The 16690-nt window shown below is 40.1% G+C and overlaps 1 protein-coding gene across 25 annotated transcripts in view; it reads right to left on the bottom strand.

Moving 5' to 3' along the window:
- Positions 1–11511: 11511 nt before the first annotated feature.
- Positions 11512–16690, bottom strand: part of NRXN3 (neurexin 3) — a 1811822-nt gene continuing 1806643 nt past the window's right edge. For 10 of the 25 annotated variants that reach the window (XM_027552545.1, XM_027552550.1, XM_027552552.1 and 7 more), the window contains one exon: positions 11512–14948. In XM_027552545.1, coding sequence (XP_027408346.1) covers positions 14023–14948 — 926 coding nt within the window. In that variant the 3' untranslated portion in view covers positions 11512–14022. The remainder of the gene's footprint in view (positions 14949–16690) is intronic. The other 15 variants (XM_027552571.1, XM_027552572.1, XM_027552557.1 and 12 more) reach the window with 3 other exon arrangements.

The following is a 16690-nucleotide window of genomic DNA, read 5'->3' as shown; positions in this document are numbered from 1 at the left end:
AAAGACCTTTACACTGAAAATCAGAAGATATTGATGAAATAAATTTAAAAAGACACAGATAAATGGAAAGTTATCCCATGTTCATGAATTGGACAGTTTAAGTTTGTTAAAATGTCTCTACTACCAAAAGCCATGTATAGATTCAATATAATCCCTATCAATATTCCTATGTTATTTTTCATGAAAATAGAGAAAACAATCCTAAAATTCATATGGAACTACAAAGACCTTGAATAAAGCAATCTTGTAAAACAAAAACAAAAATGAAAATAACTGGAGGCATCATACTTCAAACTGTATTACATTGCAATATAAGGTTATTGAATACAAAATTATAATAATCAAAACAGTATGGCACTGGCATAAAAACAGACACATATACCAATAGGACAGAATTGAGAGCCCAGAAATAAACCCGTATGTATACCTGCAACTAGTATTTGACAAAGGAGTTAAGAATACACAGTGGAGAAAGAACAGTCTCTTCAACAAATGGTTTGGGGAAAAATGGATATTCGAATGCAAGACAATGGATTTGGACCCCTAATTTATACCACTAAAAAAATTAACTTCAAATGGATTTCATAGCCAAAAACCTCCCCAATACCAAGCTCTTTTTTTGACAATGGTTTTGGGGATGTTTTTTGGCTATAACGCTTCAAGCATAAGCAACAAAAACAAAAGTAATGAAGAAGAACTACTCAAGCTAAAAAACTTCTTCCCAGCAAAAGAAAAAAATCAACAAAATGAAAAGCCAGCCTACTGAATGGGAGAAAATATTTGCAAACTATATGTCTTTTAAGTAGCTAATATCCAAAATACATAAGCAATTCTTAATTCTTACAAGTCAATACAAGAAAACAAATATGATTAAAAATGAGCAAAGAACATGAATAGACATTTTCCCAAAGAAGACATACAAATAAGTACCTGAAAATGCACTCAATATCATTAATTATTAGGGAAACGCAAATCAAAAGCACTAGGAGATATCACTTTATACCTGTTAGAATGGCAATTATCAGAAAGACAAGAGAATGTGGAGTGAGAACGTGCTGGTGAGAATGTGAAAAAATGGGAACCTTTGTGTTGGTAGGAATGTAAATTGGTGCAGCCACTATGGAAAAGTGTGTGTGTGTGTTTATTAACATCTGACACTATTTCTGGGATGGAAAGGTGGGGTGGTTGGGGGACAGGGAAAGAGAGGATGGAGAAAATTATTTTAGAGGCTCAAATATGGACCTATCTTCTGAGCAATTACACACTGCAGGGATTTAGAAGCATCTCTCCTGCTTCTGCTCTCCTCCTCTGGCCCACATTTCCCTCCCTGTTTGGTTTCTACTCAATGACTATTCTAGTTTTCCCATTTCAAATTGGACATCACAACAGAGCTGCACAGCATGCTGCCCATCCCCTAGTGAACACACACTGGCAGCATCTCACACCTACCTCTCTCCGTGCTTCTATTTCCACCTCGATGGTTCACGAGCATGTAGGCCACTTTCTCTGCTAACTGGCCGAGGAGAAGCACGAGGGCTCCAAGAGCATTTCTTGAAAAGTGCAAAACCAGCAAGGTGACCTCACTCTCTTCCAGGACAAGCAGAAGGTGTCTCAACATGAGCAGGACAAAACCCAGGACGCTGGAAAAGCCTTCATTTTCACGGAGAAAAACCTGAACCAGGGCCGTGTGGGCCTGCATTGCCAGCCGGGGTTCTGTGTGCGGAGATGCACCTCCGTGGCTTCCGGGAGAGCGCCCCCAGGAGGAGCAGCTGAAATTCATCAAGGAGATGGTGACCACCTGAAAACCTGACCAGGTGGGGTTGGGCGGGTACCTCTTCGAAAGGCTCAACCTCAAACAACTGGGTTTCCCAGGTGGCTCAGTGGAAAAGAATCAGCCTGCAATGCAAGAGATAAGGGTTCGATTTCTGGGTGGAGAAGATCCCCTGGAGAAGGAAATGACAACCACTCTAGTCTTCTTGCCTAGAGAATGCCATGGCCAGATGGCCCAGGCAGGCTATGATCTATGGGCTTGCAAAAGAGTCAGACACGGCTTAGTGACTAAACAACAAGCACAAGTAGAGGCAGAAGCCCAGTGGCCTTTGAGGAGCCCCTGTGGTGTCAGAGCTTCTCCCCGAAGCTCCTCTCTGCAGTCCTTGGCAGCTTTTTAATCACTCTAGAGCCTTCTCCTCAGCCTTGGGCCAAATGGAAACAATAAAGCTTTTTGCATTAAAAAAAAGAGAGAAAAACAAACAAACAAAAAAACTCCAACCAACCCCGATGCATGCACGTAAGCACATTATCCTAGGTGATGCATTAACATCAAAAAGTACACCACAATACTAAATAATTGTTATTTTTTCAGTTTTAATGACACCCTTAATTGAAGCTACCTTGTACTCCACTCCTCACCCTGCCTAATTGTCCTTCCTTGCAAACCTAAACCACCTTTTTCGTTTGTTTTAAAAAGAACACTTATGTATTGTCTGCTAGATTCCCCTGACCCTCATAAAAAATTAATATTAAAAATAAATAAACAAATAAAATGGGCAAACTGCTAAGTACAGAGTAAAAACAGGTTTACTTGCTGAAACCTACTATTTACAGTTGAAACCTACTGTACTCCATGAACCCAAGAAGCAACAGCTAATGGTGGTTCTAGCCATGTTTCCTAACACTTATTTTGAATTGGTGATGGGAAAGAAGCTACTATTAAATGGTCTATGAATAACTTTCTCTTTCTCTCGTAATAGTTTTATGATGAAAATTCTAAGCCAAAACTTGCAGGTGAGTGAGAGCAGAGAAGAGAAAAATCACAATTTTCAACAGTGGAACAGTGATAACATTATAACTTGAGAATATACTGAATGAACTATCTCTTCTACGTAGACTCATGCAAAATCAGTGTAGCTATAGCTACTGCAAATACACGAGTATAACCCTAGGGAAAAATGCTAGTAGCTTTGTGATTTCTATACGTAAAACAGAATTTCTTAGCTTCCACAGGTGCAAATGAGTAGTATTCTCCTTTACTCATTCCCTTGAAAGAGAACATGGATTCTATTCCAATATGTCACATTTTACCAAAGATTAAGCAGCTGTATATAATCTATAGACTGTTTTATTCATTTCAAAAAGTGATTGAGCACAGTTGAATTGAAATACAATACATACAAGCTGAAAAAATCCTTTCAGTTTTCAAGCAATCTCATTAAATGGTGAAGAGTCTACTTAAGTTAATCCTGTCTTTCATGTTGTCATTGAATAAAGAACTGGCATCATGCCATTAATTTGTCCATTGGCAAGAACGTTAGGTTTAGTTACTCTGAAACACATTGAAGAAGAATAAGACTCAGGTCAAGAGATCCAACAATAAATACTCTTTTAAAGCTTCTTTTGTGCTTCTTAACATTGTGTGGTATTAAAAGATATTCTTTCATGAAGATGTGGGCACAGATAAAACAAGAATAGCAAAATATTAGTAATTCTTCAAATCAGATAATGAATAAATGGGAGACTATTATACTATTCACTTCATTTTTGAAAATATTTGGAAACATTCAGAGTAAAAAATCAAATTAAAAACAAAACCAAAATACACAGGGATCCATGGCATGAAAGGAGGGACTGTGGTCCTCTTTGCATTGGAGATGAAGATCTAGGTTTTCATTTTGCTGATGAACCAGGTCCAGTTAGTTACTACGTTTACCGCTATTCATTGATCCATTGGAATGCAATTAATAAATTGATCTACTGGCTTAAAGTTAGGAAAAAGGTTCAAATTTCTTTATTAGAAAAAATTAATTTTACTCTAATTTGTGACCTTATGCTTTATGTGCATGTATAGAAAGATTCAAATTCAGTTCAAGGTGATTAACTGAACAAATTTAGAATTTAAGAATGACCATGAGCTTTTAAGTGGACAACACAGTATTGTTGACTGTAGGTACAATGTTGTAGAACAGATCTCTAGAACATATTCATCTTAACTGAAATCTTATGCTTGTCGACTAATAATTTAAAGAGAGTAAATCTCATGTTAAGCGTTCCTACCAAAATAAAATATTAAAAATACAAAATAAAGCATATCACTAAAGGGGTGAAAGTTTCTCTGAAGGCCTCTTGCTGTGTTTAACTGACCAGCTGTCACAGGAAACCCAAGGACTAGAAACCCAGGAGAGGAGTGGAAATCTTAGGATGTGAGCCTCTCTGTGTGTAATCCAAGCTGGATCTTTTAAGCAGAGAACTTTAGTGGTAGTAAAGGGAAAGCTTTGCCGATGAGCAGGCAATTGAATTTTATATTTTCTTAGCAAAGGAAAGAATTCAGGCAATAGAGTGATTGCCTATCCTAAATATTTATGCTATTTCTGGTACTGGTTAGCCATGCAAGTAGCAACTAACTTTGATCCTGCCTGAGTCAGGTAACAAGGCCAAATTATAATAATGATCAACTTCTATTAAGGTTTATGATGTGTCAGGTATAGGCGAAGCATTTTTCCATGGGTCATTTTATTTAATCTTTCCTGACAAACCTATACAGTAGGTAATATTATAATTTCCTTTTATAGGAATGAAAGCTGAGCCTTAGGTACACTAAGTAATTATCCAAAATCACAGCACCAAAATACACACCATGGCATTCTGAGTCTAGAACCCAGGTACCTAACCACTAGAAAAGTTCATAGCCTCTTGACAGTCACACCATTCATTTAATACAACTCCAAAGTTTGGTCTGGCTTCCTTTTAGCTGTTCCTGTCTTCTAGGGCCTCTCATACAACCTTAACACTGCTTTCAAATCCTAATCCCCATTCCTCTTACAATCCTATTCTGCTCTGTGGTTTACTTTCTCTTGGATTTATTTCCTGTTCTATCTAGCACATGCATTCACATCAACAAGGCTAGAATTGCTTTTGAATTCCTGGACTCCTTAGAGCCTTGAAAATGTTCACTTTACCAATTCCCAACACCATGCGTAGCTATAGTGGACTTAATTGTGTTTGCCACCCCTCAAATTAATACGTTGAAGCCCTAACACCTAGTGTTACCGTATACAAAGGTAGGATCTTTAGGAACTAAATTGAAATGAGGTTCTAAAATGGGAACATGATCTGATAAGACTGTGGCCTTATACAAAGAGGAAGAGAGATTGGTTCAAGATGGCAGAGTAGAAGGACATGAACTCATCTCCTCCTGTGAGAGCACCAAAATTGCAGCTAGCTGTTTAACAATCATTGACAGGACACTGGAAACCCACACACAAAAATGATACTCCACGTCCAAAGGAGAAGCCACAACAAGATGGTAGGAGGGGCATGATAAAAAAGAAGAGATCTCTTCTCTCTTTCTTGCACATGCTCAGAAGAATAGTCATACGGGGACAGAATGAGAAGGTGGCCATCTGTAAGTCAGGAAGACAGCCCTCAGCAGAAAACAAACCCTACTGGATCTTGATCTGGGACTTCAGTCTGTAGAACTGTGGGAAATAAACTTCTGTTGTTAAGCCACCTAGCCTATGACATTTTGTTATGGCACTCTAAGTAGACAATACAACATTTTATTACCTCTTCCTAAGCTCCAAATGCTCTGGAAAAAAAAAAAAAAAGTTGACATTTTATTATTTCTTTAGAGCTACCATTATGTAAGTGAAAGAGCTCTAAATTTGGAACTGCAAGACTGGGTTTTAAGCCATGAAATAAAAAGAAATGTTGCAAAAATATAAAGTATTACTACTGATGCCAGATGAAGTCAGCCAACCTCTTCCTAACACTTTTCATTAGCTGCCTTCTGAACAGACTGCCAACAGACTTCTGCCTTGTGCTCACAGCCTCATTATTAGGTACATAACTTTGCCTTCAGTTTACCCAGAATTATTGAGGCTTTGACTATAGCTGTCACAACTTCTGTCAGTTTCACGGCAATATGTCCCTGATTCCATTTCCTCCTTTATTGATATATCAGAAGAACAATTCACCCCCTCTCTGTTCACAGCATCACTTCTATCTGGAAACTTGATCACTCCAATAATCTTATATCTTCATTGAGAGAGTATCAGCATTGCCTTTCTCTTCCTGTGTCCTCTTAAAATCATTAGCCCTTGACCTTGAGAACTACTCAAGACATTCTCCCATCTCTCTCTTCCCCTCATTGACAAATTCCCAAAACCTTCAGAGCCATGTCTTCCAATAGTATAATTTATACCATCTGTGACCCATCCAAATTATTGTTTTGACCCTTTTGGCTCCTAGTTCAATACTTTTTTTTTTTTTGAATGGCATTTAGCTCTGACCTCTGCCTATCAATTTTTTCAAGGGTTTACCTAATACATCAGCTCCTCTATTAAACCTTACCTTAAGTAATTTCTTCTGAACTCTCAAAGAACTTGGTTTGCACTATTTTGTTTGACAGCTTGTTGAGCAACCCTTAGTAAATTATAAACTAATTAATGCTCTCAATTTAAGACATAGTAATCATTTAATAATGCCTAATGAATACATTAGGCTGAGATGAGCTACCCCACGTCCGAGGTCAGGGGTGGTAGCCGAAACAAGCTACCCCATGTCTGAGATCAGGGGCGGTGGCTGAGACGAGCTAACCCACGCCAGAGGTCAGGGGCAGCGGCCGAGAGGAGCTACCACATGCCCGAGGTCAGGGGCGGCGGCTGAGAAGAACAACCCCATGTCCAAAGAGTGGTGGCTGCACGGGCGCAGGAGGGCCAAGAGGAGCTACTCCACGTTCAAGGTCAGGAGGGGTGGCGGGAGGAGATACCCCTCCTCCAAGGTAAGGAGCAGTGGCTGCGCTTTGCTGGAGCAGCCATCAAGAGATACCACATGTCCAAGGTAAGAGAAATCCAAGTAAGACGGTAGGTGTTGTGAGAGGGCATCAGAGGGCAGACACACTGAAACCATAATGACAGAAAACTAGCCAATCTGATCATATGAACCACAGCCTTGTCTAACTCAATGAAACTAAGCCAAGCCCTCTGGGGCCACGCAAGATGGGAGGGTCATGGTGCAGAGGTCTGACAGAATGTGGTCCACTGGAGAAGGGAATGGCAAACCACTTCAGTATTCTTGCCTTGAGAACCCTATGAACAGTATGAAAATGCAAAATGATAGGATACTGAAAGAGGAACTCCCCAGGTCAGTAGATGCCCAATATGCTACTGGAGATCAGTGGAGAAATAACTCCAGAAAGAATGAAGGGATGGAGCCAAGGCAAAAACAATACCCAGTTGTGGATATGACTGGTGATAGAAGCAAGGTCCAATGCTGTAAAGAGCAATATTGCATAGGAACCTGGAATGTCAGGTCCATGAGTCAAGGCAAATTGGAAGTGGTCAAACAGGAGATAGCAAGAGTGAATGTCGACATTCTAGGAATCAGCGAACTAAAATGGACTGGAATGGGTGAATTTAACTCAGATGACCATTATATCTACTACTGTGGGCAGGAATCACTTAGAAGAAATGGAGTACCCATCATGGTCAACAAAAGAGTCCGAAATGCAGCACTTGGATGCAATCTAAAAAACAACAGAATGATCTCTGTTCGTTTCCAAGGCAAACCATTCAATATCATGGTAATCCAAGGCTATGCCCCAACCAGTAATGCTGAAGAAGCTGAACTTGAACAGTTCTATGAAGACCTACAAGACCTTTTAGAACTAACACCCAAAAAAGATGCCCTTTTCATTATAGGTGACTGCAATGCAAAAGTAGGAAGTCAAGAAACACCTGGAGTGACAGGCAATTTTGGCCTTGGAATACGCAGTGAAGCAGGGCAAAGAGTTCTGCCAAGAGAACGCACTGGTCATAGCAAACACTCTCTTCCAGCAACACAAGAGAAGACTCTACACATGGATATCACCAGATAGTCAACATTGAAATCAGATTGATTATATATTCTTTGCAGCCAAAGATGGAGAAGTTCTATACAGTCAGCAAAAACAAGACTGGGAGCTGACTGTGGCTCAGGTCATGAACTCCTTATTGCCAAATGCAGACTTAAATTGAAGAAAGTGGGGAAAACCACTAGACCATGCAGGTATGACCTAAATCAAATCCCTTATGATTATACGGTGGAAGTGAGAAATAGATTTAAGGCACTAGATCTGATAGAGTGCCTGATGAACTATGGATGGAGGTTCGTGACATTGTACAGGAGACAGAGATCAAGACCATCCCCATGGAAAAGAAATGCAAAAAAGAAAAATGGCTGTCTGGGGAGGCCTTACAAACAGCTGTGAAAAGAAGAGAAGCGAAAAGCAAAGGAGAAAAGGAAAGATATAAGCATCTGAATGCAGAGTTCCAAAGAATAGCAAGGAGAGATAAGAAAGCCTTCCTCAGCGATCAATGCAAAGAAATAGAGGAAAACAACAGAATGGGAAAGACTAGAGATCTCTTCAAGAAAATTAGAGATACCAAGGGAACATTTCATGCAAAGATGGGCTCGATAAAGGACAGAAATGGTATGGACCTAACAGAAGCAGGAGATATTAAGAAGAGGTGGCAACAATACACAGAACTGTACAAAAAAGAGCTTCATGACCCAGATAATCACGATGGTGTGATCACTGACCTAGAGCCAGACATCCTGGAATGTGAAGTCAAATGGGCCTTAGGAAGCATCACTATGAACAAAGCTAGTGGAGGTGATGGAATTCCAGTTGAGCTATTTCAAATACTGAAATGATGCTGTGAAAGTGCTACACTCAATATGCCAGCAAATTTGGAAAACTCAGCAGTGGCCACAGGACTGGAAAAGGTCAGTTTTCATTCCAATCCCAAAGAAAGGCAATGCCAAAGAATGCTCAAACTACTGCACAATTGCACTCATCTCACACGCTAGTGAAGTAATGCTCAAAATTCTGCAAGCCAGGCTTCCGCAGTATGTGAACCATGAACTTCCAGATGTTCAAGCTGGTTTTAGAAAAGGCAGAGGAACCAGAGATCAAATTGCCAACATCTGCTGGATCATGGAAAAAGCAAGAGAGTTCCAGAAAAACATCTATTTCTGCTTTATTGACTATGCCAAAGCCTTTGACTGTGTGGATCACAATAAACTGTGGGAAATTCTGAAAGAGATGGGAATACCAGACCACCTGATCTGCCTCTTGAGAAATTTGTATGCAGGTCAGGAAGCAACAGTTAGAACTGGACATGGAACAACAGACTGGTTCCAAATAGGAAAAGGAGTACATCAAGGCTGTATATTGTCACCCTGCTTATTTAATTTCTATGCACAGTACATCATGAGAAAAGCTGGGCTGGAAGAAGCACAAGCTGGAATCAAGATTGCTGGGAGAAATATCAATAACCTCAGATATGCAGATAACACCTCCCTTATAGCAGAAAGTGAAGAGGAACTAAAAAGCTTTTTGATGAAAGTGAAAGATGAGAGTGAAAAAGTTGGCCTAAAGCTCAACATTCAGAAAACTAAGATCATGCCATCTGGTCCCATCACTTCATGGGAAATAGAAGGGGAAACAGTGGAAACAGTGTCAGACTTTATTTTGGGGGGCTCCAAAATCACTGCAGATTGTGATTGCAGCCATGAAATTAAAAGACGCTTACTCCTTTGAAGAAAAGTTATGACCAACCTAGATAGCATATTGAGAAGCTGAGACATTACTTTGCCAACAAAGGTCCATCTAGTCAAGGCAATGGTTTTTCCAGTGGTCATGTATGGATGTGAGAGTTGGACTGTGAAGGAAGCTGAGTGGTGAAGAATTGATGCTTTTGAACTGTGGTGTTGGAGAAGACTCTTGAGAGTCCCTTGGACTGCAAGGAGATCCAACCAGTCCATTCTGAAGGAGATCAGCCCTGGGATTTCTTTGGAAGGAATGATGCTAAAGCCGAAACTCCAGTACTTTGGCCACCTCATGGGAAGAGTTGACTCATTGGAAAAGATTCTGATGCTTGGAGGGATTGGAGGCAGGAGGAGAAGGGGACGACAGAGGATGAGACGGCTGGATGGCATCACTGACTTGATGGACGTGAGTGTGAGTGAACTCTGGGAGTTGGTGATGGACAGGGAGGCCTGGCGTGCTGCGATTCATGGGGTCTCAAAGAGTCCGACACGACTGAGCAACTGAACTTAATAAGACAATTTAGCCATTGCTATTTGAGGGCAATGGGCCAGTCACTGTGCTTATAACCAGGCTCTTTTACGCAAGTGAGCTCATTTAATTATAGAACAACACTAAGAGGAAGGCCATATCATATGGATGAAGTTAAAGTCGCTGCACACTTTACTCAAGGTTTGACAACTGATAAAGGACAGACCCGTGATTCACAGCCAAGATTTATGAACTAAGCTTTTCTGATTTCAAAACCCATGGCCAAAGTTAAACACACTGGAAAGAGATGGTATAGTCAATACCTCCTCATGGAAACAATGAAAAAGTACTTCTGTTCATGGACATTAACCAAAGTATCTGAGCAAATGCCACTTAGATCTTGATAACTCTACTATATTACCCATCATCTGGAAATTTCTCTGGCAAGTTTAACATTTTATTAAATCTATACTTCCTTTGCTTACCCCAACGTCTGGCCAAGTTGACCTCTTTATGTCAATTATCTGAAACAGGAATAAAAACAGGAACTTTTCATAGTTTAATATTATTAAGCCTCATTATCAATTTCCTTGATAGTCAATAATATAACCATTCCACCAATGAAATCTGAAGGAACAGGGTTAGTCATATTTGTTTTTGATTATAACTCTTTAAAAATTGGTAACCAAAATATGGTTATAGTACAGGTATTTAGTTACCCCATGTTTCTAGATCATGATAAAAAATATAGAGTATCATGGATTATCCAATTGGCAAAGTAAGCATGTGCTTAAGGAACCAGCATATCAAGGACACCTGAGTAATGACAAAGGTTCCAGCTGTAATGAATGTTACAGAATTTGTAATCTGAAAATCTAGAAAGAAGCTGCTAAAATTTAAGCACTCACTTAAATTTGTCTTTGGATTTAGCATTTTTCTGAAAATTTTCAGTATGCCAGGAGGCTTGGAAAGAAGCCACCTAAAACTTTCCAGTGCTTCAGATAAGAACACGGTTTTGGAAAATATAGAACATGGTTCTGGAAAACTGTTGAAAGTTTGTTAACTTACAGCAAATACTTTATGTTACCAAACACTTAAAAAAATACAGTATCTAATAATTTTTTTTCCAGAATAAAATGCTTCTGTAGTCTTACCTGTTTAGGAGTTTTTCCTTCCTGGTTACCTTATCTAAATAATAATGTAATAACAATCATTATGTAAACAATAATAATAATAATCTAAAAATAATGCCTCAGTTGACAGACAATAACTGCTTAGCCCACAAATATATCACTTTTGATAACTTTAGATAAGCAATTAGTAGTGATTTTTAATATTTTATTTCCCATGAACATGGTCCTGATTTACTTAACTTCTAATATGATGATCATATTTAGCCCCAGTGCAAGATCTTTTAATAAATGTTTGGAAAATAAAAATGCATCATCATACAAGGATTGGGAAGAACATTTTATTGCTAAGCATATCCTTGAACAAAAATGCAAATATGAAATAAAAGAGAAAAGGGAAAAAAAAGCAGTAACTTCACAACATCATAAAATAAATTTCTTAAGAGTTTGCTCATAAAACAACAGGAATATGATAGAAGCTAACATACAGAATGCACATGTTCCCATAAAATTGTCCAAATAGAAACTTACACTAAAAGGAATATAACAAATGTATTTTTACTCAAATAAAAAAATGCAAAGAAAGAAAGCAGGAAATCAGTTCACAAGACCTCAAGACTCCAAGAACAGCAATCTTTTACAGACATCGAGATATAATCAACTTCATATAGGTTGGGCCATTTAAGTTATCTAAAATCGTGCTCTGATACCTCTTTATAATCCTGTCTTTTCCAATGATAATAAAATAATCCAAAACTCTTAACACATTGAAATATCAGGTAATGAGGAACACCTCTTTCCATACACATTAGTAAAGGCTACCATCATTGAGATTGCATTTTTTGCCCCACATCTTTAAGATATTTTCTCAAAGTCAAATATTCATGCAACTTACAAAGACCAGCAAGAGTAGATTACTAAATCTAAACAGCTGATTGATTTTCATCTGTACAAAAGAAACTGTATATATCTGACCCTCCAGAGGACACATTTCATTTTCATGTAAATACTTGTCTTGCTTCGCCTCTTGCTTTCGGGTTAGGTATGGCCACAGAACCAGTTTATTGTTTTACTGTACATTGTTTCCTCTTTTCAGAAAGAAAGACAACTAGAACAGAAATCAAACAAACGGAAATAAACAAAGGAAAGAACAGTTCTCAAAGCAGTATGTACACAGGTGGCTAAGGAACTATACCAGCAAAAATGTAGTAAAATATGTAAACAAAATCTGAGAAGAGTTTTTTTTTTTTATTCTCCTTGACACAGTTAACTGTGACAAAACTAAAACTCACACTTTCTTCACATTTTAAGGTTTACTTTTTGTTGTTTTGTTATTTTCTTTGAAAACAACATTCTCATTCCACTTCAAGATTTTAACAGTTTTCCTGTTTCAGTCATCCCATCAAACATACCATGATAAATATATCTGTATATATATTTATTTATATATATTATACTATTAAATTCCATTTTTTGTGTGTGTGTCACAGCAGCTTTATTCATTTGTTATTTATTTATCTTTAGAAAAAATGGGTGAAGGGAGACGTGAGCAAATGGAAGGATAGAGTTATCTGTAAATGTCAGGCTGGAAAATTAAATCACTAGGAAAAACATTATCATGTTGGGGGCGGGGGAAGAACTATGAGTTTTGCACTCTGTCACGCTGTGTTTGGCTTGTGTGACCTTTTGTGGTTCTATCACAAGTTGAACTCCCCTATTGTCTGTTTTGATTCTGTAACAGACTTCTTGTACTGTCTTTTCTCTTATATTCGCATGCATTTCGATCAGTCACAGATCCAGCCCACCCCCCGGCCCCCTTTCCTAGGAAAGGCTCTGTTTTAATTTGTGGGGCTATCTCCTTTACCTCAGTTTGGCTGGGCTCATGGACAGGAACAATATTGTTAAGTGAAGCTGATAGCTCTGAGAAAGCCAGCCCTAACCACATCTGTTCAGGATTTGGGTGGCAAATTCTGGAATTTGATCCTGAGGGACCAGCTTTTCCAATCAGAACCATCATCCATCCCATGATTTTGCTATGTGTGCAGCAAAGCCTCATATAGAAACAGACAACAGATTCTAGAAACACCACAACCTGATATGTAGAGTGAACACCATGGTAGCTTTTGAGTTCATATGGCAATAGTCTCTCTTACTTTTGTTTTCTGAGATTTTGTTTTTCTTCTTCTTATGTCCAGTTATTTTCAAAAAATAATCAAATACCCAAAAGCCATTTTTTTCCCCTCAGATCTTGAAAAGTTACACGCACACTGGCCAGAACCAGATAAGGGTGGGGTTTTGTTGTTTTTAACTTTTTTTTCTTTTCTTTTTTTTGTTTTTTGTTTTTTACATAATTAAACAAACAAACAAACAAAAAAAACCATTATTACAGTCAAGCTTCACAAACATTATTACAGACTCACTTGGAGTTATGGAACAAGTAAGCCATGAAGTCTTCTACCTTGGGTGAAAGGTCCTCAAGAGAAGGAAGCTTCCAAGTCTGCGAAAAGTTGGGGGGCCGGGGGGGCGGGGGCGGGGAGCCACCTGCTCGCTCCAGCGTGCAAAAGTGTGTGCTGGCTGACACAGCAGGGCAGAAAGAACTTTCTGTCTCCGAGCGGCGACTGCGTCAAAGCAGCCCGTGGCTTGCGCCTTCTCGGTTAGGTGCATCTTGGTGTTCTGTTCACGAATGATTTTCCCCACCGGAGTCATGGTCCATACAGCCCCGTCTCCTAGGACAGTTCTGACCCCTGCGGGATGCTCAGGTTGCCAAGTACACGCGCGTCTGTGGGCAGAGGAACGACCCGGGCTCAGCTTCGCGCGCCGGGAGCGGCGGCGTGGCGCCTACACGTAGTACTCCTTGTCCTTGTTTTTCTGTTTCTTGTGGCCGCCCTTCGAGCTCGGTGGCTTCTCCTTGAGCAGCGTGCCGTTGCTCTGCGCCGAGTTGCTGATGTAGTTCCGCGTCTCGTCCACCTGGTAGGAGCCCTCGTCCCTGTTCCTGTACTTGTACATGGCGTACAGGAGGATCAAGATGCAGAGGGCGGCTGCAGCCACAATGCCGACGACCATCCCTGTTGTGCTGCTGGACTCGCGGATCACCTCTGAGGCCCCCGGGACCCGTCTGACTCCCGGCTCCGTGGGGTTTGCTGTGGGCACATTACGGAACATGGGGGAAGTAATTAGTGGGCTCTTCAGTTTGGTGCTGTCTAGCTCATAGGCAGTGGGCAACGGAAGCAAGACTAGATCAGGCTGGGGTTTGAGCTCACGGTTATTCATTTTGCCAGCTGGCAATTTGGGCACCATCCCAGACGAGGAGGAAGCTGTGAAGCGGATCAGCTCAGGGGACAAAGATGTGGTAGTAGTCCTACTAGTTTCGGAGGCTTTGTTAGGTCTAAAGTCCTTGGATTCCCACTTGGGCGCATGTGCTTTGTAGCCACCTTCGAAGATTGAAGTGGAAAGACTCTTATCTGTTACCAAGGAGAAGGTGGTGTAAAAATCTTCATCATCAGTAGGGGGCAGGTTAGAGTCAAAGGTTTCCCCTGAGCCATACCCAGATATCACCAAGCCATCATCATCACAACCATCGCTGCCTTGGTCCGACAAGCAAGGTAACCCCGCCTCAGAGGTCATAGACAGGGAATCTTTGGTGGTCTCAATAATGGTGAGGAGGGGGCGGAAGGTAGGGGGGAGTGTAATGGAAGGTGCACGAGTAGCAATAGGAGGGGTAGCTAAAGGGTCTTCTACAAGAAGAGGGATAACTAATTCACCTCCTGGGATGGAAAAGAAAAAAGAGAAACAGAATTAGTACATTTGTAGAAACACAAGTCACAGCCGTGCTCAGTGAATGCAGTTCATAGGTCACATCTCAGAAATGATGAGAACCTTGGATGCACATCCAGACCCTCTCTACTTGCAGCCTAATCATTCTATGGTGATCTAGAGCCCATGGTATGCCTCTTGCCACCAAAACCTGAAATTCATAGAGTGAGGGCTTAGATATTTAAAGATACTCTCAAGTAATTATTTAGATAGAATTCAAATAGGCTTTTTTCCAGGATCTGCTTATGGGATGATGACATTTAACTACACCATTGCAGATACTCACCATCAATTGTGCATGTGTGTGTGTGTGTATACATGAACACATGCATGTGATTAATCTGAGCATTTCTTTATTTTCTTCTTGCCGCTGCTGCTGCTAAGTCGCTTCAGTCATGCCCGACTCTGTGTGACCCCATAGATGGCAGCCCACCAGGCTCCTCTGTCCCTGGGATTCTCCGGGCAAGAATACTGGGGTAGGTTGCCATTTCCTTCTCCAAGGCATACATGCATGCTCAGTCACTTCAGTCATGCCCAACTCTGTGCGACCCTATGGATAGCAGCCCACCAGGCCCCTCTGTCCACAGGATTCTCCAGGCAAGAATACTGGAGTGGGTTGCCATTTCCTTCTCCAATTTTATTCTTGGGTTTCTACTTATTTGCTCCCATTAGGATGAGAATGACAGATTTTCCATGTCACTGATATCAAGATCAAGGAACACAAAAGAGCTCATCTTCAGTATTTTATAAGTTACTACTTTTTATTTCACATTTATCAAGTGTAGTTGTCCTTTACTATAAGCTAAGTAAGGGGAACTTACAGAGGTTGAAAATGTTCATACAATAGGCCCATTTTGACTATGCTGTTCCAGAAACTCCTCTGACTATAAAACAACAACTTGCTTTGTATTGCTCTAATGTTATATTCATACATTGCTTTTATGTTATATGCAATATACACTGAGCAGATACTAGATTTTAAAAATACCCAGGCTATATATCCATGACTTACTGGAGACTTACTTTTAGATCCAGAAATGTAGAGAGAGCAAAGTGAATTTTTAAGATCAGTGATTCTTATTTAGAGTAGTAGATATTTATCAGTTTACCCACAGACCTTGTTACTGCCATTATACTAGGACTAGGTCAGGAAAGGAAGGTCAGAAGAGTTCACTAAATTATAGTCCCTGGAAATCATGGTTATCACAAATATTCTGTGGTGGCTGTTACTCACCTAAATGTAGGGCCAAGCTTATTATTCCTGTATGTAAAGCAAGATAATCCTGTGTCTCCTTATAGTGTTATTTTCAAACAGAGAAAGAATCTCAGGAAGTCACAGTTCATGTCTTCTGTTAAATTTATTTGAAAAATTATTCCAACCATTGCTTTTAAAAAAATCTTCTAGCAGAGACGGCATGATGAGTCCCTGCCCCAGTTAATCTGCTTTCATCCATGTCAGAAGCTTTCATTCTCTGCCAGAGAAACTGAGTCAGAGAGCTTGGCAACAGTGTACCTGATGCGTACCATATGGAACGGAAGGCACAAGAGAGCATGGGACTGTCCTTCCTGACCTACCCAACGATGTTACATATGTGGGGAAATAAAACAAGAACCTTTCTGAGAATCTCAAGATGATATTTTGGCCTGTGCTCTAAACCCCAAGCTTCTCTTCTAGCGCTCAGAGTTTGCAGCT

Source organism: Bos indicus x Bos taurus, chromosome 10, assembly GCF_003369695.1.
Source record: "Bos indicus x Bos taurus breed Angus x Brahman F1 hybrid chromosome 10, Bos_hybrid_MaternalHap_v2.0, whole genome shotgun sequence".
In the NCBI taxonomy this organism is placed as follows: Eukaryota; Metazoa; Chordata; class Mammalia; order Artiodactyla; family Bovidae; genus Bos; species Bos indicus x Bos taurus.
Note: the sequence above shows the minus strand (reverse complement) of the source record. Positions and strands in the feature narration are given on the sequence as shown.